The following is a 21,359-nucleotide window of genomic DNA, read 5'->3' as shown; positions in this document are numbered from 1 at the left end:
TTATATTAATAGAATGTTATTAATATTATTATCATAATATTATCCTGTATATACAATAAATATTTACAGTAACAATAATTTTTTTATTAAAATATTTAGCTTTTTGGCTGACTGTATTTTTGTTTATCTGATAATTTTCTTTTATTTATCTGTCTATTTACTATTTTTTTTTACATTTATTTATGCTACATCTTTTTCATACCATATAAGGTTTTTTGTCATACCAAGCTGGAAAAGAATAAATTATTTATTTTCTTCTTTTTTTTTTAATTCTTTCTGCTATTTGGGAACCCAAGTTACCCTAATTTACATGTCTCCGGATTGTGGGAGGAAACCGGAGTACCCGGAGAAAATCCATCAAGCACGGGGAGAACTCCATGCACACAGACCCGAGGCGGTAATCGAACCAGTTACCTGGTGGCACAATCAGTAATCAATAATTGTAATAATTAATAACCTTAACCAAAATGAAAAACGCAGCCGTTTTAGCTGCCGTCACTGTTATGCTAAAAAGCATTACAAAAGAATTTTAACCTGAAGCGTGACCTTTATACATCTCCTGTCTTTTAAAGACCTTTTCACCGTCCTGCTTTCCTGCTGATTATTTTTGTTAGAGAACAAACAGAAGATAACTGAAAAGACTGCGAGTGAAAAATTGAGATACGGAAAAAAAAAAGAGCCGTCGCGTGTGTGACAGATAATAAACAGCGAGAATGCGACGGAAAGCCATAAATCATACGGCTCGGAGAGGCCACCTTACGGAAGAGCCTAATCAGGCACATCTTAAACACCATTACCGTGAGTTATACACTGTCCTGACAGCAAGTATAAATCCTACGCAAACACACACACAAACGCACATTATCGCCAAGATGGACCGTCCATGTGTCTAGACACAGAAGAGGACGAAATGTAAAGACTGTTCGTCCTCAGCCATAAGGAAGTCCACTGGTTTTCAATGCAGGGGGTCAGACAACCCCAGGAGGACCACAGAAAATTTTTAACACTTTCCACCTAAAAAGAATTTACCAACATTTAAAGACTTGAAGTCACTATCCATCAGTATCCACTCCCGTGTTTTTCTTTCTTTTTTTTTTTTTTTTACACTAGGGAACAACTGCTAAACTACAGATAAAAGTAGCTCCTTAAAAATAGTTGAATATTGAATATTTTAGTTTGTCATATCTCAGAGCTCCGTCCTGTGTAGAATTACAAATTAGGTTTTAAACTGTGTGTTGTTAAGACAAAGCGATCGTACGCTACAGCATTCGGCCCCTAATGTGTCTCCGAAACCTCTCCGAACAGGATGAAGAACAAAGAATGAAAAATTATCAACATATGAAAAAACACATTAAAAACTCCCTAATGTAAAAAAAAAAAAATAACTGCCACATCCAAATATTATAGTGTAAATATAAAAAAACTAATTGCAATAAGAGTAATGATAACAGTGCTATACACAATAATAATAATAATAATAATAATAATAATAATAATAATAATAATAAAAAGAAAAAAGAAGAAGAAAAAAAGAAATAAGAACAGGTACAAGAACAAGAACATATAGGTTTTTACAAAAGATAAACAATGAAACAATAAGCAGATTGAGCAGATTGAGCACAGTAACATGTTTATGTCCCACCTTTTTATTTTTTAATATTATTATTTATAAATCAGCCAATCTGCATGTCAAAGGAAAGACTGACTCCTAAACTAGCCAATGGTAAAGAGGTTAAAAACCTTGTGTAAAGTGTAAACTTCTTATATAATGTAAAGAATTTAGTTTAGTGTAAGAGAAATAAATAACTTCAAGACATGAGTTTTAGGAAAATAAAAGTCAACATCTGGGTGGTTAGGGTAAGACCACTTTAAGACGTTAATTATTTTCCTGTAACAGCCCACATTTAAATGTTTTATTCTTTATGTAAAGTCTTACAGAGAGCTTTAGATTCACACAGACTCTCATCATCATCACTGAGACTGTAGTCTTTAACCTCGCTCTGTTATGTAACGTTATGTTTCTAATATTGTCTCATCTCAGGTTTTTTTTTTTTTCTTAAACGATAAATTTATGTGAGTGTACAGGTGTGAGATGAGGACTTACGTCTCCATGTTGTCCCCCTCCAGGACGGTCTGCACGGGCAGGTAGCCGAGGCGAGGATGCTTGGCGAAGTACTTCTTCGAGCGGAACTTGTTCTTCAGCACTTTGGTAAAGTCGCGCATGTCCTCGCCTGAGGTGGTCTGCAAATTATATATATATATAAATAAGGGTCGGTTAAATTACCAAAAAAAAAAAAAAAAAATTAATTAATTAACCATTTAAAAAAAAGTTATGACACGTTATGTTTTTTATGTTACAACACCTAACATAAAAAAAATCAGTAATCAGTAAAAAAAAAAAAAAAATTTAACAGGTAGAATAATAAAAACAGGTAGAATTTCAGAAAGATACAGAAATAAACTTAAAAGCAAAATGTGATTAAAGGATATAATTAAATTAAACTAATTAAATATAGATAAACATACTAGTCAAAAACATGAAACAAACAAATAAATAATAAATAAATTAAATGAGCAAACAAAAGAAAAAGAAAAATGGAGAAAAAGCCAAATAAACGACAAAACAACATCCTCCAAAATATCATATAAAGACTAAATAAAAACAAAATCTAAATAAAACGACAAATATACAAACCAAAAAAAAAATCAAACAGAAAATAAAAAACAGTGAAAAAAAAAAAAAAAACTAAATAATGACACAGAAACAAACAAAAATTAGTAAAATATAGAATCAAACAAAAACAAAAAAGAAATAATAAAAAAAAGAAACTAACAAAAACAAACATCAAACTGAATACAGGTTTGATTCACTGATTCTTGGGACCAACCATGTAAAAAAAACACCCAAGTTAATACAGATTATAAACTAGACAAGACAGCTGATGTTGAGATAGCTATGAAGTGTGTTTCTGTCCATCCATCCAATCCTCCACCCACCACACACACCAACACTCAGGGCCTCGCACCCAAACCCCAACGCCTCCGATCAAACCCACACCAATTACACACCAACGCAACAGGCGGAGGAAAAACTGCTTTTCCCAACTAATAAAAAAGGCCAATCTCTCTGAAATGAAACAGCAATATTGGCAAAATAAAAAAGCAGTAACAAAAAATATATAATAATAATAATAATATGGCTATAACAATCTGATCTAGCAGGAACCGATCTGTGTGCACACCAGGGGTGTCTCTTTATCAGCAAGAATGTGAGCTAGATATGTGCTTTGTGTCTGAGTGTCATAATAAAAGGGTTGATAGAGCTGAAATAAAAACATCATGAAGCTCCTGCAGGTGAAAAGCTGAGTTATGGGTGTTTATTCAGAAGTGTTGTAAAGCGCTCATTTCCCTGAATATCACGGAAATCACCAACTCCTGCATCCTTCCACACAATGTAGTGTTGGTCCTGCTGTTACTGTCTTCTTCTGTTGTGATGAGAGATGAGTGCAGTGGTACTCTACTGTATGTGCAAAAGGTTCTCTTTCATGCACACAGTCACATGGAACCTAGTATTCGGAATAATAACCTAATCGTGATAAAAACATGTCGCATGAACACGTCAATCGGAGCGGTCTGACCCGATTAGTGGGAATAAGAAGGGGGTGTAAACAATCTGATCTCGTCATATCTACCCCACAGCTCAAACGTTTAGGATCACTTTATAACTTCATGGTCGTTCCTGATCTTTATTTCTTTCTACATTGTAAAACAATACTGAAGATGTTTATCCAAAATACACAATAATCTCATTTGAACAGTTGATATTGAGATGTTTCTGCTACTTCTGCTCTGTAAATCCTTCATAACGGCTCTAATCTGAGGTGCTGGTTGTTAGTTGGTGATTTCTGAGGCTGGTGACTCTAAATGAACGTCTCCTCTTGCTTTCCTGGGAAGGTCTTCATGAGAGACAGTTTCATCATGGAGCTTGATGGGTTTTACAAACGCACTCGACACAATACTGTTCTTGCAAGAACTGTTCCAGAACAGCTGACCTTCATGTCTTACAATAACAACTGACTGTTATTACCAAGAATGAGAAGAACTTCCACCTTTCATCCACTGTGTCTCCGGCTGAGGGAGAACCCTGATTAACTCATATCACACATAGTAAAGCTTCTAACCAATCACAGATGAGACTGAATTCTTGCAACCAATCATGGCACAGAAGGCGGAATTTTATCAAATAAGACCGGAAGCCTAACCTTTCTCCTTCTTCTGTTATTATACCGGAGGCGGATTAAATGCTTCACGGCGAGCAGAACCACTTTGTCATAAAAAGTTATATTCCGATGAAATGTACACGGTGCTAAATTGGGTATGGTTCGTCAGGACCGCCATTCTAAAAGTCTAAGGCGGGATTAGTCGAAAAATTAAACAAGACCAAGTCTCAGGGGGGTCTGGAGTCAAGATCAAGACTGTTTCTCTCTTTGTATATAGTGAGATCAAATCCCAAAACTGAAAAATCTGCAAGAGCAAATGCAAATAATTTCAAAACAGTCTATACAGAAAAAAAAAAAAAACTCTTCAGACTGGAGACGAGTGCAGTCTGATTTGATCTGAACAAAAAACAAAAAACACATCTTTCACACTAAGACAGAAAATCGGATTTTCTCGCTCCGATCATCTACAAACCTCACAGACCTCGCCTTCAGCTCCTAACATAACTCACGCAGGCACGTCTAGACGTCTAGTCAGGCGAGGAATAAAAACATATCTTCATTTCCTACATCCGAGCGCCAGGCAGGAATTCAAAACGCAACAATTACCGTTGCGCGGAGTCGATATCCATCTCGCTCGCGGCTGCGGGAAATCGACGTTACATTGCATTACATTACAGCGCGCCTCTAACAGCACGAGCGAGGCTATGCAATTTCCACATTTGTCCCACTAAAGCCACTCGCTCATTTGTTTATGGTACAAAAATAAAAATAAAAAAAGGATGCCGATAGGACCCCAGGGAGCGGCTGGAAGATGGGTAGGAGCTGATGAGCTTTACTAAAGGGTGTTTTTTTTTTTTTAAGCCTCACCGGTGTGCAGTACTCCACCATAGGGTAGTTCAGCTTGTGCCCCTTCGCTGTGCGTCCGGAGAAAAAGCAACTCTGACAAACGTCGTAGTTGAAGTGCTTCAAACTGCGATACCTGTTTGAGAGAGAGAGAGAAAAGACAAGAAATATTCTTTAGTATTGTTACGCTCTTGGATTTAAAACTTGCCTCTGGTCAGAAACTATTGATTAGTTTTCTCTGACAGCTGTAAGTTTTCCGATATCTTCAGGACAAAAGGATTGTGCAATGTCTTGCAGATGTTTGGTAATAAAAAGAGGGGCGGGGGGGTATGGGGGCTGGATAGCAAATCAAAGTGGGCGGGGCCAGGTCACGCAACAAGTCGAACTAAGTCTAGTTCACTTAAACAAATTGTGCGCTAAAAGGATCATTAGCGTTTTTTTTCACATTAGGGACTCGGGAACTGATGCGATTACACTTGACCTCAAAGTCTGGCGTGTTGGCGTAATGGAAACCCTAAGTAGAAATGTTATTCTTGATATTTTTGCCGAAGTATTAAGTAAAAATCCTTGTACTTTTCTCCGTCTTTGTGTTTGCAGCTCGCAACCTAAGCGAGAGTGTAGATGCATAAGGGTACTCGGGTACAGACAACGTTAATAATGTGATATAGAAAGAAAGGGCGGAGCAATTGTACCTGTTTTTTTTGCCCTTATGCTTTAACCTTTTTCTCCTCGCCACATCAGATCATTTGACCCACAAGTTTGAAACTGGCGCACGTCCTATCCTTCATACCGTTCCTGTCTCAACCCTTCCACTTTCTAATCAGGTTTAGGACCGATACTGAACGCAGTGGTGGGGTTCTATGAGGTGTAGGGTTGGGTGTCCTGCCCAAGGACCCAACAGTGGCGACTCAGCGGTGGGGGCAGGGCTCCAAACTCCGATCCTCCAATCAGCAACGAAGACCTACAACCACCTGAGCTACAGTACCACTGCCTTCTCAATCGTCCCCGGGTACAGTACAGTACAGTACGAAGCAATCGTGTCTAGTGTAAAAGCCTTACAAATGTCTGGAATGGAAACCATAGCAACCAGTCATACTATTCAGTCTCTCGTTTCTTGCTAAGCTTTTCAGCCCGTCTCTATTTTACGTCCAATGCAGATTAAGTAGCCTGGAAGTTGTACTGTTTACATCACATGACACAGCAGAACCCTACTAGAACCCACATGACCCGGGGAAAACACTAACAAATCCATGTCCTAAACATCTTCCATTACGCTGTAATAAGACACTACAGTCTGCCTGAGGTTAAAGTCCCCAGACTCTCAGCTGAACACTTTTTTTATTTCCCCGGTTCAATCTCAAACCTGGTTGCCTTCGTCTCTCACACACACTCGTCTCCCCGTTCGTTCTCTGTAATCCATCAGTGCCAGCTCGGAGAGGACATCTGCTTTGTCATGTGTCTGCTGGAAACTTCTTCCCGAAGCCCAGCCTCCCGAACGCATGCAAACACGCTGGGATGCGGCGGTTTCATTTCCAAGTCGTTCAAGCCAAACCGGGATTTGTTGTTTTTTGTAAAAGCTTGTGCGCCATGATAACAGTGCAAACTTTTTATAGACGGCTGTACAGTACATACTTGAGTCGAATAAGACCACTCCATTCGTTCCCGTGAACATTCAGCGAGTGGAAAACCTGCTGCTTAAAAACCGACCTGTCTGTGGGAAGTGTACACACAATCATTCACCAACACCACTCGTACTCTACACATATTTGGTGCATTAAAGGAGTTCCTGGGAGGCCAGCGCTGCAGACATCATCATTCAGGCATCTGAGCTTGGCTTTGGAGTACTGAGAAAACTTTCGACCTTGATGGTGTCCAAGCACGAGTGAAACACTGTGATAAGTGCGTTAGTGTATCAGGGGATTAGTGTATCAAATCAAAAGGTTTAACTTGAACACCCCTCTTGAAATTCATATAAAAAAGTTGTAATTGTTAGTTCAAAGTGTCTGATATCTTTTAGAGAGTTTTGGCCAATAAATGCTGAAAAAAATTGAAATGCAAAATGAATGCAAACATCAACAAGTTTTGGAGCCAAATAACATCATTTATTAAAACAACAACAACAAAAAAACTTTCATACCTAACCTGATGCTAACCTTATAAATGATGTTCAAAAATTAATGTATTGTTAAATGTTTAACTGAGGACGGTGCGTAAGCCCCTTGGTGCATCCAGCCACTGATTCATAAACAACTGATTCTCCAAACGTCTCAGACTCGTCTCTCTCTCTCTCTCTGACTCTAATATTTAGTGCTGTGGATCAGACTCTGACATTTATGTGAGTGCGAGAACCTGCGGTGAGATTCAGCTCTCAGTCAGACGGACAGAAACTCGCATCTCACTCCGCCCTTTGCAGTTGCCCCAGGAAACACGAATCTAAGCTGAGTGTGGGTGTGAGACAGGCATCTGTCTGGACAACACTGAGCACCGGAAGCTATACACAGCCGGATACACAGTTTAAAATATTAAAACATGTTTTATGACCCTTCGACTTCAATGTTATACTCAACAAAGTAAAGTTTGAAAGATGGTGAAGCCATATGAGGGAAAAATACATCATAACCCTTTAAAAAACAGATCTAAAAATAAATAAAAAAAAGTTTGATTATGCTTTCATTTAATGTTTAGAGCAAGAGACTAAAGTTGGTAAAGAAGGAATTAAAAAAACATATTTTTGACATCTTTATATACAGTAACATTAAATCAAGTTCCTTATTATTTTGGAATATATTTTTTGTTGTTGTTGATAAAATTGCTTTTTTTGAAAGAATGAAAACTATAAACTACACAATTAATTGTTTTTTTCTGTTTAATAATAATATAACATTTTCTAAATTTTATTGAAATAATAAACCCCAATAGACTAGAACCAGTTGGTCTAATTATTATCTTATTACAAACCTTTTAGTTTTAAATTTATTTAATACATTATATTTAAAATTCAGTTGTTTAACTTTAATAGATTAAAATTATTTTAAAATGACCAAAAATGACACCATCAAATACAAAAACAATTTCTTTATCTCTCTCTCTCTCTTTATATATATATATATATATATATATATATATATATATATATACAGTGGAACCTTGGATTACGAGTAACGTGGTTTACGAGTGTTTTGCAAGACGAGCAACAATTTTTAATAATTTTTTAATTGAAAAACGAGCATTGTCTTAGTTAACGAGCACCGAGTATCATGTTTCACGCATGCGCTTCTTGTTTTAACAACGAGCGTTACGTCATCACAAGTGAGCCAACGTTTTTTCTCTCTCTTGCAGCAGAATTGTAGGTAATCGTCTCTCCTGCTGGGTGAATAGACACACGCGCTGTGTGTGTGTGTGTGTGTGTGTGTGTGAGATGTGCGTGTGCGCGCTCACACACACACACACACACACACACATTAACGGAGAGACCGTTTTTAAAACCGTTTAAAAATTAGCAAGGAACATCGCTAGTCACACTCGCGTGAGTGCATACTAACGGGATTACTACTGTAAAGTAAAACAACAACAACAACAAAAATTAAACAGCTTCTCACCTTTGAAAACAGTCGCGACAGAGAAGAGTTTGTGTGTTTATTTGGCAACCTGAGAGAAGGGGAGCTGTAAAGCCGAGACCTATCGTCTCCCCTGCTGGGTCTTAGTGCCTGCAGTGTTTTTGAGTGTGTGTGTGTTTGTGTCTGTGTGAGGCAGGGAGTTTGTGTGTTTGTTTGGCAACCTGAGAGAAGGGGGCCGTAAACGCGAACGAGCCCCCCTTCATCCCCCCTCCTCTCAGGTTGCCAAATAAACACACAAACTTCTCTCTGTCGCGATTGTTTTCAAAGGTGAGGAGCTGTTTAATTTGTTTTTTGTTGTTGTTGTTTTACTTACAGCAGTGATCCTGTTAGTATGCGCTCACGTGAGTGTGACTAGGAATGTCCCTTGCTAATTTTTAAATGGTTTTAAAAACGGTCTATCCGTTAATGTGTGTGTGTGTGTGTGTGTGTGTGTGTGTGCGCGCACATTTTACACACATACACTCTGCATGCACAAACGAAAACCCTTATCTGTCGGGGTTTAATTTTACATTTTTTTAAGGTAAAGTACAGGTTAATTTGTTTTATTTTTACTTTATATTTTGTATTAATTATATTTATGTATTTTTTTTTTTGGGCTGTAGAATGAATAATTTAAGTTTCCATTATTTCCTATGGGAAAATTAAATTTGGTTTACGAGTGTTTTGGAATACGAGCCCACTTCCGGAACGAATTAAGCTCGTAATCCGAGGTTCCATTGTGTATATATATATATATATATATATATAAATGTAATATATTAAAATTGAACAACTTGAATTTAAAATATAATGTATAAATAAGAAAATGTTATCCACTGATATCTCAAAACAAAATATTGTAACCGAACCTACCCTAATATTGATTATTAATATTGTTAGCTCATCCAGCCCTATTTTAAATAAATAATACATTTATATAATAAATAATATTAGTAAATTAATAAATAAATATTATGGAAGAAAAGAAATTTGCTACAACATGGCTCGATCACTGGCAATTTCTGGGCGTGGCCTAATATTCTAATCATAGCCCTTGATTGACGGCTCTCTGACAGCTCCTGTGGAACTAGTTTCATGACAGTTAGTTCACGTTCAGTCTTTGTGATTTCTGATAAGCATGATTAGCCCCGCCCACTTTCTATCCCAATTAACGTGCTCTGAAAGCCTCTAACATGTTGTTCACAATGCGTGTGAAAATTCTCACGTGTGCACACGTACCTGAAGCCCACAATCGGACACTCTTTACAGATGTTGCACTTGGCCTGGTGTTTCGCCGTCTCGGCGGCCGCTACTCTGTGGAGCACGGGAAGCCAGACCATGGACTGCGGCTCCAGCCTCATCCAGTCGATAAACTGCCTCGGCTCCAGCTCCACCTTATTGTTCACCTGAGGAGGAAGAGGAGGAGATGGTGAGAAATAAGCTCCATGGCCTTCCAGTCTGTCTAATTTTATTCCTTTACACCCTAAAACATGATGTACCCAGAGTTGTTTTCACAGCAATTAACACTAATGTTCTTCCGGAGAGCAGGACGTGAAGAATGATGGCTTTAATATCGCAAGCTGAGCTCATGAGCGTCCATATAAACACGCTCGTTAACAAATGAGCATGAACAGCTGACCAAAAACACCAGCGCCGAAGTTATCACGGAAATCTGAAGCGTTGCCATGGAGATGCCCAACAGCGACGATCAGGAAGCAATCAGGCCATGATTAAGTGCGAGTCACAACTGCAGGAAATAAATAAAAGGCCGTGTGTCGGGTCTTGGCTTCGGCTAAGTGACCTAAGTGAGAGAAATAATTATGGATGTGCATTCTGGATACTCCAGCAGCTGGAGCGCTGTGAGGATGGGCGGGGTTTGAGCTGTAGAGCACATCACTGATGCGTCCTGTTCAAGAACACTGCAAGCCAAAAGGAAGTCTGTAGTAAAGATATCAGAATACACAACTTTAAAGCTACAATTTAAAACACAGATCCCACCCATAATGCCATGGTGCCACTCTGGTCTATTAATCCACATTTATGATTTTAAAATGTCCCAGTCACTAACACGGCTGATTTCCTGTCCAGATGTGCAACTGTGACAAATCAACCTACCGTTTCCACCACCAAGCTATCAATGTTACCAAGCGCCAAAGCAGTTCCCATCAAAGTAGCACCGCGACCAGATCAAAATCAACCTGAACAAACCTTTGGGTAACATTTCTCCACCAACTGGTTGTGATCTTCTTTGTGATTGCTGATATGCATAATTAGCCCCGCCCACTTTTTATCCCAATTATAACATGCTCTGAATTTTAGATCGGAACTGTAGTTGGAATGGTCAGAGTGACAATGTTCCCCAAAATACCACTGTGACCAACTGGACCTGTTCGAAAAGTATAAAAAGTCACTCTCACCATTTGAATTAGAGATCCAGTATAAAGCGCCCTTCTGACCAATCAGATTGGACTTCCAGTACAAAAAGTCACTCTAACCAATCAGATTGGAGTCCCAGTATGAAACCTCTCTCTGACTAATCAGATTGGACTTCCTGTACAACATACCAGCTGACCAATCAGATTGGTGTTCCAGTACGAAACGCTGCTCTGACCAATTGGGTTGGGGTTCAGTACCCAAAGTCACTCTGATCCAATCAGACTGTGGTTCCCAACCAAAATGCCACTCAGCGGACTGAATGGAGATATAATTTTATTGTAACCCATGTCATAGCTTTGAGCGTTTCTCAGCACTCTGCTTAATGCCTCCTTCCAACGTCCTTCAGCCTGCGAATCGATCGACCTCCATCATTGTAAAGCACATATAAATTGTTAAAAGCGCTCAGAGGAAGTAAGAGACGGAAAGCTTTCAGAGCGAGGACAGACAGAAACATGTTTACTGAAGACGTGAAGGGAAGCAAAATCTTCCAATTTCATTTAGTTTTTTTTTTTTCAATGAAATTTCATCACATGGACGCAAAAAGGCACTGGGTCAGTGATTGCATGTGTTGCTTTGAAGAACATTTACTTTGAAAAATGACAATTTTGTGATAAATTGTTCATCTTCCACATTCTCATTTGAGGATTCTTGTCCTCGGTGCTCATGTCCCAAACACTTATTGGTAGTTTTATTTCAGAGACACAAATCTTGCTGTGTGAATTTCTGACTGGAGTTCTAAGTCTCTTCTCTTCCTCTGTGTGTGTGTGTGTGTGTGTGTGTGTGTGCCCTGAACTAATCTGTCTCCTGGCCTGCCTTCGTTTTGTTGATCAGTTTCTCCTCTCCTGGCCTCCCGTCCAATCACTCCATCATTCCGCACCTCCACCTCATCGATCTGTCTCTTTTTTCACTCTCTGCTCGCCTGAACTTCACCCTGGTCGGAGACACTCGATCTCCCACAGCATGGCTCAAATCCCACATTTAATCTCCTCTCACACTTTTCTTCCTGTCTGTCTCTTTTTCATTTCACTCTCCTTTGTTAAGTGACACTGAATCCTAACGGACAGAGAGTAGGAGAGAGAGAAAGAGAGAGAGAGAAACTTGATGTCACAGACACCTGATGTCAGGAAGTGAGACAGAGCACCTGAGATAAACGGACATGGAAAGAGAAACAAGAGAGATACAAAGATGGAAAGAGACAGACAATGAGGCATTCAGAGATGAAAAGATACAGACAGAGAGAGAGAGACAGAGAGAGAGAGAGAGCTTGTTACCCAGACAGAGAGGAAATCAGAAGGAAAGACAGACTGATACAGAGGAGAGAGAGACTGATGTAATCCAAGAAGTACAAGAGTATAATTAGGGTTATTATTATGGATGTCCAAGGCGGTAGGACATGGGTGATCCATCACACTATATTCTGAGATGTCTCTCTCTCTCTCTCTGTCTCTGTCTCCCAGGACAAGAATCCCAGAATGAGCTCAAACAGAACGTTGGCTTCTGTGTGTTTTTTTTATTCCATTGCTAAACATACTTTTGGTACTTTAAAGCTATTTATTTGTATATTTCCGTGTTTGGGGTGGCATGGCATGACATGGCACGCTGGCATAGTGGTTAGCGCAGTCGTCGTGCACCTCCACGGTCGAGGGTTCGATTCCCATGTTTGAGTTTGCATGTTCTCCCCCGTTCTTGGTGGGTTTCCTCCGGGTGGTCCGGTTTCCTCCCACGGTCCAAAGACATGCAGGGTAGGCTAATTAGCGTTCCCGAATGATGCAATTTCGCCAATCACACGCTGACGTGCACCACACACTGCATCTGAGTAACCAGCGTAGCTCCTACTGTAGCTCCGCCCATCTAGTACAAACCAAACACCTCACCAGGCATAATCATTGCTCTGGTTGATGAGCTGTTGACTGATTATGGTGCCAAAACTTTTGGTATATAGATTAGGGAGGTTGCAGGGGGGGAAATTCTAAGAGAATTATTTAAACACAGCAAACCGTGAATAAAGTGAGACAGGATGGAAGCTGAGCGGTTAAGTGTGTGTGTGTGTGTGTGTGTGTGTGTGTGTGTGTGTCACATACATGCTGGAAGCAGCTCCTGACGCTCGGCTCGATGTTGCTGCCCCCGAACGCTGCCACCTCCCCGAGCTGCCGTGGGATCTGGATGGCATCGTGCAGCAGGAGCCCCAACTGCCTCTGATCGCACGTATCCCCCGGCGACGACACCTGGTTAAACAGACCTACACACACAAACACAAACCGTCACACACTAACACACGCATTACAACCGATTCCTAATAATCAATAAAATGTAGCGACATAGGAAAATGGTAATTATTTTCTAATAACAACACCAGGTGGAGTTTTATTCCTCTTCCACCGCAGTTATTACCAACCGAGACCCTGTTCATAAACTTCTCCTCACTGAAATTCACATTCAGCAATTTTAGATCGACTGTCAGTCTGTCACCGTCGGTTACATAAACCACATCAGGACCTGAAATCTCATCTCGCCGCCGAGTGAAACCTGTGCTCACGTACTGTATACGCAAAAAAAATAAATGAACACATAAATAACTAATTCCCCTCACGCAAGTCTGACTGGGTGAAATCCGCCGCTCACCAATCAGACCTCTCGGAATTACACTCGAAACACAGGAGGCCACATTACTTTGTCATCTTCACACGAGAGCCAAGCCGGGCATTAACGCAAACACTCCTCGAGAGGAAAGAAAAAGCGGCGTTTAATAAACAATGAGTTGCGTTGTGTTTTTTGCCTCTTCAACTCACACGGGGATTAAAAGCCGTGAGGCAAAGCAGAGATCAATGAGGTGAATATCATAAAGTAGAGATCACACTGTGTGTGTGTGTGTGTGTGTGTGTATTAATAAACAGTGTTGGGGGACGTTCCTTTTTAAAGTAACTAATTACATTACAAAATTATTGTCATTAAAGAGTAATCAGTTACATTACGGCGTTACTTTCTAGTAACTAGTTCGAGTACTTTTCCATTGCAGAAAATGAAAACTCCTTTGTGATTTCTCATGCATGTTGTTTTAGTCGAGACCTTTATAATTATTCTACCATCATCACTTAGCCAAGTTTGGCCCATAATCTGTTAACTACTAATACCCCTATCTCACCTACTTATACCCCTAACTCACCTACGCGGTTTCGCGCGGTGGCCGTAAGTACGGTTCATCATGATGCAGTGGTATAACAGCAGGAATAACAGAGGGGGCGGGGCTTGTAGGACGACTTTCACACACACACACACACACACACACACACACACACACACACACACACACACACACACACACACTAAGGGATTGGGAATGACTTCTGTCTGGCTCACGGATTACAGAAAGTGTCTGAATAACTAATTACATTTTTGAAAACGTAACTTAATAAACTGAGTACTTAACTGGCAGACCGAAATCGTTAGATTACTCGTTACATCAAATAAGTAATCCAATTACTCCCGCTAGTACTTGGATTACTTTTGTACTTTGTAACACGTTACACCCAACACTGTTAATAAATCAGTGTGTTAATGTTTTGTGACTGAACGGACCACGATGAAGAACGGTGGGAAGATTTGATGACAAAAGGTTCAAAATTTTTCACCTAAACCTCCGAATGATTACAGTCTGTGGCAGCCAGGCGTTATTGCATCATAAAACAGAAGAGCCAATCGTGTTCCAATATACAAATGACAAAAATATAGACAAGAATTTTTAAGTTATTTCTACATTGACAACAATACAGAGAGTTCTGCAGGTTTCCATCATAGCTTTACTTTCTTCACCTTATTTAAAGGTGGACCTGCTGCTCTAATGCGCCCCCTAGGTGTGAAGGGATTTAAAAAAACTAATAAAACTGTAAAAACCAATTTTAAAAAATCTGAAAAATATATATAATAATTAAACTGATTACTTTTCAACAACCTGAGATGTGTGTTTTCCTCCCTCTTACACCTCAGCAGTTCACCGACAAAATGCAAAAAGGATTTATTTAGTTATTAATTAAACAATTACATGCCTTAGTTTTTTTTTTATAGTTAACTTTTTTTTTTTTTTTTTACTTTCCTAAAGGCTCGTTCCTTTACTAGCTCTTCAGCAGAAGATGGTAAGAAAAAGAAACGCAGCTTGTCTTTTTACCCCGAAGAATGAAAAAAACTGTGTTTTGGGACTGAAGACTCCTTCCATAAATGTAAAACTTCTCCTCAAGCAAAACATTATTCATTGTTAAACAGCATTAAAAAAAAATGCTTATGTTTATGATGACCAAGCTTAACCTTTATTTTATATTGGTCAAAAAAACAAAAGACAAAACAAAACAAAAAAACAATATAACAAGACAGAGAAAAACACACATTAGTGTGTCTCTCTCGTCTTCACGAGCCCCTGGAGGCTGATTTGTAAAGGAAAACAAAATCAATCCGCACCCTGGCGTGTTTAAAACCCTAATCTGAAGTGAATAAATAAACAGATCTCGTGCTGGTGGCTTTTCTTTCTCTCCATCTCTTTTTTTTTTTTCATTTTTGTTCCTTTCTTTTTTAGGGGGGGAAGACGACCAGCTCACACTCACTCCCTCACATTCAGTGCTCCCGCATGGACGCCGTCATGGCATTTTAATTAGCGCCCTGCAGAGCTCGGGGATTTAGTGTTTTTAATGCACAAAAGCGGTTGTTTGCATAAAGAAAAACACGGAGACAGACGTTCAGGGATTTATTTTTTTCTTCCGAGTGAGAAGCCAAAGATTTTAAGATTAAGGGACTTTTCATCGCTACAGCTACTTAAGCTGGATGATAAGGAGACATTAGATCACAGAGATCTTGGTCTTTTTTTTAGATGCTGAGAAGTGTGAAATCATAAACTCAAAAACTCAAAAATCTAAACGAATAAAAAAAAAACTGCATCAAATCAGTTACTAGTCACAGGTTTTTTTTTTCATGAGTGTGAGTGCAACTGCTTACATCTGTACTTCTCCTCCAGGTGCCCTTTACACAGCAAGAGCAGGCCGATCTTCATGGACAGGACCCGGATCTTCCCACTGCGACCCCTACACAAACGCACACACGCAAAAAAAAAGTGCATATAGTACAGGTATGTGAAAAGCAAAAAAACAAGGAGGTGCCATTACTTATGAGTATGACATTAACTCAACTGAGACAGAATGCGTAATGAAGCTGGACGATCAGTAACCTGCTCCTATGTTTGTGATGAATTCTGATTGGTTAGAAGGTGGGTGTGGGTGTTGCGGGTGAGAGTGCTATCCACCCTCTTCCACATACATGAGCTCAGATGTCCGTTATTGGCTAGTGTTTGTCGACCTGTGATTGACAGGTGGCAAATCTGACGCCACCGCTCCTGCCTAGTTTCGCGCTCCAGACTCCTGGCTTTAAAATTCAGACGCTTCAAAACTCGAACGCTTTTCACTATATTTCTCGAAAAATCAATAGCGACTGATAGCCGATTCATTTTCGCCCCCATTTAAGAGTGAAATATTAATCTCAGAGAGCAGTGTCAGCTCCGGTTCGTCCAGCTGCTTCCTCAGGAACCAGGAACCGCATTATTCACGCTACGCTTCCTGCCAATCGAATATCAGACTAAACTCGCTGATTACCGTCGTTCAATCTGCTTCCGTCCTCGAGCCTCGTCTCAAATCTTACCCGCTATCAGGGTCGATTCAGCTGGACACTTTTATCCATTTATAAGCGAGGCGGTGCATAATCTGCGAGAGATATGGAGCGGAGCTCTCTGTTATAGACTGAATATGTGACTCCTACATGGGATATATGACGGAAATAAAAGTTTTAACGGGAAAGTTTAGCGCAGCCCACAGGTTCAACAATGAGGAAAACGGAAAGCATGACAACGACAAGAAATCAAACAAACATAATGAAATTGACAAGACAGAACGGTCACATTGGACCAGAAAAGGAAATAAACACTGAATGTGTCACATAAAAAAATATATTTATTAAAGGAGATGCTGAGAGTGGGTAAAGGATATAGATGGAGGGAAAGTCTGATTGAATTTAAGGTGACCGAAGGGCTCTAAAAAACTGAAATGGAACTGGACTAAAGTGTTTCGAAGGAATAAAACACTTTGAAGGATGAAGGGAGTGGTGTTAGAGGAAAAAAGTATTTATAGTCAGGACTGCAAAGTAAAGATGCAAGGATCGGACAGCCGGCGACTGGAATCGACCGGTTTTCCCAGACTGATCAGCCATGACTGGTGTCCGATTCGGTGGCACAACAAAACCATTTGCTGTATTATCCGGAAACTGCAAGTTTAAATCCCTGCGTCCATTTATAGCCAGGAGTCAAGGGAGCGGATCGGCTGGGCTCTCAGGCGCGAGTCTCATTACAGAACCCTCATTCAGAAGCAGTCACGGAAGCACTTTCATCAAAATGATAACGCAAAAAACAAAAAAAACTTTCAGAAATGCCTCTGAACCGTCCGTGTTGAGTTCCAACCTTTCATTACTGCTACGACGCTCACTACCTTCTTACACAAGGCTGAATCCCGAATCCCGAATTGTTCTAACTCCTAAATAAGGGCACTTCTTGGTGTGTGGAACAATTGATTGTAGTCCTACATAATCAGGATATATGGACCAGCTTTTCGTTTAACTCTATTTGGGATTCGACCCTGGAACAGTTAGCTAGTTAGTTAGCTGAGTCCATTATAAAGCGGACAAAAAAAACCTATGAGATTTACAGGACTGTCCACTACCCCCATGGTTTATTCTTCTCGCCTTATGGCTATGTAATACCAGTAAGAATTTAAAGCAGTTTTCACCCCTGGTGTCACATATCGATCACAATCAGTACAATAAACGATCACAGACGACTGAGGTTATGGAATGTCTCCATCAGGCCTCGAGCAGCCGTTCGATAGGAGGGCTATTCATTTATCTATTTCAATTTCGAGATTTGAGAGAGATTCCTGGAATATTGTGCGGTTTTGGAGAAAAGTTATTTAACAGTCAAGGTTTTATTAAGACGAAAATATTTAATTTTCCATTAAAGAAAACTTACGAAAATGTTGGTGTATGCTGTAATGGTTTTGTAGAAGGAAAGTAAGAAAGAAAGAACGGAGAAGGAAAATCCGCCAAGAGAACTGCAATCAGTCTGCGTCGACTGGAAAGTGATTAGGTTTTTTTTTTCCCATTACATTTTGCCCTAAAGAGTCGTCTTCCTTTTATACCTCGGTTATTTACCACTAAAGAATGACGGTGAAGGTTTTAGTTGAATTTTATAGCTATCCTTAAAAAGCTGTACTGCGTGCACAGAACATACGTTCCTGTTGTCACTTGCATTACAGCAGCTATAAACATCTCACATTAATATTAATAATACAAAAAACTATATATATATGCTGCTACAGAAAAAGTGCAAAAAGCTTATAAACCTCGTTACTGTCGATACTCAATATTTTGTCATAGCAGAACGCTTAATTCGTTGTCATTGTTTATTTTTTATCATGTTCCCTGATTGGTCAAGAGATAAAAAAAAAAAAAAAAACACTCCACTTCAAAAAAACAATGTTTAATTAACATCAGTCGCTAAGACCTTAACAGCTTACAAAAAGTAGGCATTTAAGGTCACAGTTCTAAAAACGCAGGACACTAAAGAGACTTGTCTACCGACTGTGAAAAACACCCAAAGAAAGATGCCCAGGGTCCCTGCTCATCTGCGTGAACGTGCATTAGGCATGCAGCAGGGAGGCATGAGGACTGCTGATGTGTCTAGGGTGATAAATCGCCATGTCCGCACCGTGAGACGCCTAAGACGGCGCTACAGGGAGACAGGAAGGACAGCTGATCATCCTCACAGTGGAAGACCACGTGTAACAACACCTGCACAGGATCGCTACATCCGAACATCACACCTGCGTGACAGGTACAGGATGGCCACAACAACTGCCCGAGTCACACCAGGAACACACAATCCCTCCATCAGTGCTCAGACTGTCCGCAATAGGCAGTCCATGAGGAGGAGATGCACTGCAGTACTTCAAGCAGCTGGTGGCCACACCTGATACTGACTGGTACTTTTGATGTTGAGCCTCCCTTCATTCAGGGACACATTGGGAAACATTTTTAGTTTATGTCTTATGGTGTTGACTCTTTTAGTGTTCATACAAATATTTACTGAAAGTAAAAACAGTTTAAAGTCAGAGGACGTTTCCATTTTTTGCTGAGTATATAAAGATGGACAAAAAATATCAAGAGTAAATGTCTTGCAATCATAACATCGATTGCGTGTCTTTTTTGCAGCATTATGCAAAAAAAGTGGGAGCAGTCAGGGCAGAATGTGTGGTCATATCGTGTACTGTGTGTATGGGTGTGTATGTGTGGTAAATAAATGCGTACGTGTCGTAGACGTTGAGGAGCCAGTTGAGACACATGTCGACGCAGAGCGGCACGTTCACCAGGTCCTTGTGCTCCTGCTCCAGGTCGTCGTAAACGGACGTGAGACAGTTGATGACCTCGGGGACGGAGAGCTGCGCGGAGTTCACGTTCAGCTTGTGCTGCTGGAACATGGCCTGAGCGACAGACAGGTCCAACAGGTCCACTGAGGGAGGGAGACACGGGACAGGAAGACAACGCCAGGGTTAGGACTCGGAAAGAGTGTTCACTCCTTTAATTAGCATATCGTGATTCTTGTATACACACACACACACACACACACACACGCGAGAATACACACACACACAAAGCTGGCAAAAATGGGAAAAAGGGAACGACAAGAGGTGATGCGTTGGCAACAACAGGCTGAAGACTGCTCTTCCGATTCACACTCGTGTGCACACACACACACACACACACACACACATGGATGCCCTCTGCGATGGTAATTGGGCTGAGGTAATTGGGCCGAGAGCGCAAACAGGGGCAGTCGTGCAGCTCTAATCAAAAACTGCAACACACACATAGGCACACACACACACATGCACGCACACACACACACAAAGCAGGGCTGATTGAAAGTGTTCACACCTACATATATATGACATAAAAATGTACAACATACACTGTCTTTAGTGCTTGGTTACACTGATTAAGGGGGTACAAACTTTCGAAGTTTCATCCATAAGCTTTAAATCTCATTACTGGGAGATATTTGTGTTGTTTATTGTACTCTCCTGCAATCTCTCTCTCTCTCTCTCTCTCTCACACACACACACACACACACACACACACACACACTTACGGCAGAGTGCTTTTTGTAGTCTCCGGATCTTCATGGCAGTTCTGTAGGCAGAGAATCGCACGTGATTGAGATCAGCTGCAAACAGAGAGGAAGAAAAATCAGTCGTGTGTAACGACCTCTCTTACCTTCTATCTATCTATCTCTCTCTCTCTCTCTCACACACACACACACACACACACACACACACACACACACACTATGATGCATGAGAGCTGTGAGCAAAGAGTGCAGCCTGGCCCCGATCGAGCACCTGTCTATCCTCGGGACAGGCATTAGCGCAGCCGTCATTAGCATCCGTGTTAATTAGAGCTCTGGTTTTAATGTGAGGTGTGTGAGTGAACTGCGTGGACATTACTGACGGGATAAGTGTGTATGTGTGGGCAGGTGTTCACTAGCTGGTAATTGGCTGTCAAGTGTCCTCAGGGTGGACATGTTTATTGAGCTGAGACCGAAAGTGAGTGTGTGTGAGAGGAGTGTGTGTGAGGAGGATTATAGGTCTGTGTGTGATAGGGAGAGTAAACAGAGGAGGAAACAACAAAAACAAAACAAAAACTGAGGAGCCTTACCGAGGGAATGGTAGAGCTCGGACATCTTGGGATGATCCCAACATGTCGTCTGTGTCTGATGGCTGTGAGGGAGAGAAGAGGGAGAAAGAAATGGGGGGAGAGGGAGACATAAAAAAACAGGCACAGAAAGTGATAGAGAGACAAGAAGAGAGAGAGAGAGACAAGGGAAAGACAGAGAGACAAAAAAAGGAAAAGACAGAGAGAGAGACACAAGAGACAGACGAGAGAGAGAGAGAGGGAGCAAAAGACAGATAGAAGGACAACAGGCAAAACAGGGAGTCAGAGACAGAGATGAGAGACAGAAGAGAAAAAAGAGTGACAGAGAAAGAGAGAGCGACACAGAAAAAAGATGAGAGAGAGAGTGAGAAAGATGCGGAAATAGAGAGAAAGAGAGAGTGAGGGGGAGAGATAGAGAGAGAGGGAGAGAGAGAGAGACAGCGAGAGAGACTTTAGTCTATACAGTATCTTG

The 21,359-nt window shown here is 40.5% G+C and overlaps 1 protein-coding gene across 9 annotated transcripts in view; it reads right to left on the bottom strand.

Annotated features, from left to right (window-relative positions):
• Positions 1–21,359, bottom strand: part of LOC128510467 (utrophin-like) — a 210,171-nt gene that overhangs the window by 26,471 nt on the left and 162,341 nt on the right. For 8 of the 9 annotated variants that reach the window (XM_053482764.1, XM_053482771.1, XM_053482770.1 and 5 more), the window contains 8 exons: positions 20,891–20,952; positions 20,325–20,399; positions 19,484–19,685; positions 16,076–16,161; positions 13,177–13,334; positions 9,899–10,065; positions 5,088–5,199; positions 2,105–2,241 (listed from right to left, as the gene is read on the bottom strand). In XM_053482764.1, coding sequence (XP_053338739.1) covers positions 2,105–2,241; positions 5,088–5,199; positions 9,899–10,065; positions 13,177–13,334; positions 16,076–16,161; positions 19,484–19,685; positions 20,325–20,399; positions 20,891–20,952 — 999 coding nt within the window. Of the gene's footprint in view, positions 1–2,100; positions 2,242–5,087; positions 5,200–9,898; positions 10,066–13,176; positions 13,335–16,075; positions 16,162–19,483; positions 19,686–20,324; positions 20,400–20,890; positions 20,953–21,359 lie in introns of those variants that run through there. The other variant, XM_053482772.1, reaches the window with a different exon arrangement.

Source organism: Clarias gariepinus, chromosome 22 (assembly GCF_024256425.1).
Source record: "Clarias gariepinus isolate MV-2021 ecotype Netherlands chromosome 22, CGAR_prim_01v2, whole genome shotgun sequence".
NCBI lineage: Eukaryota > Metazoa > Chordata > Actinopteri > Siluriformes > Clariidae > Clarias > Clarias gariepinus.
This window is presented reverse-complemented; position numbering and strand designations above follow the sequence as displayed.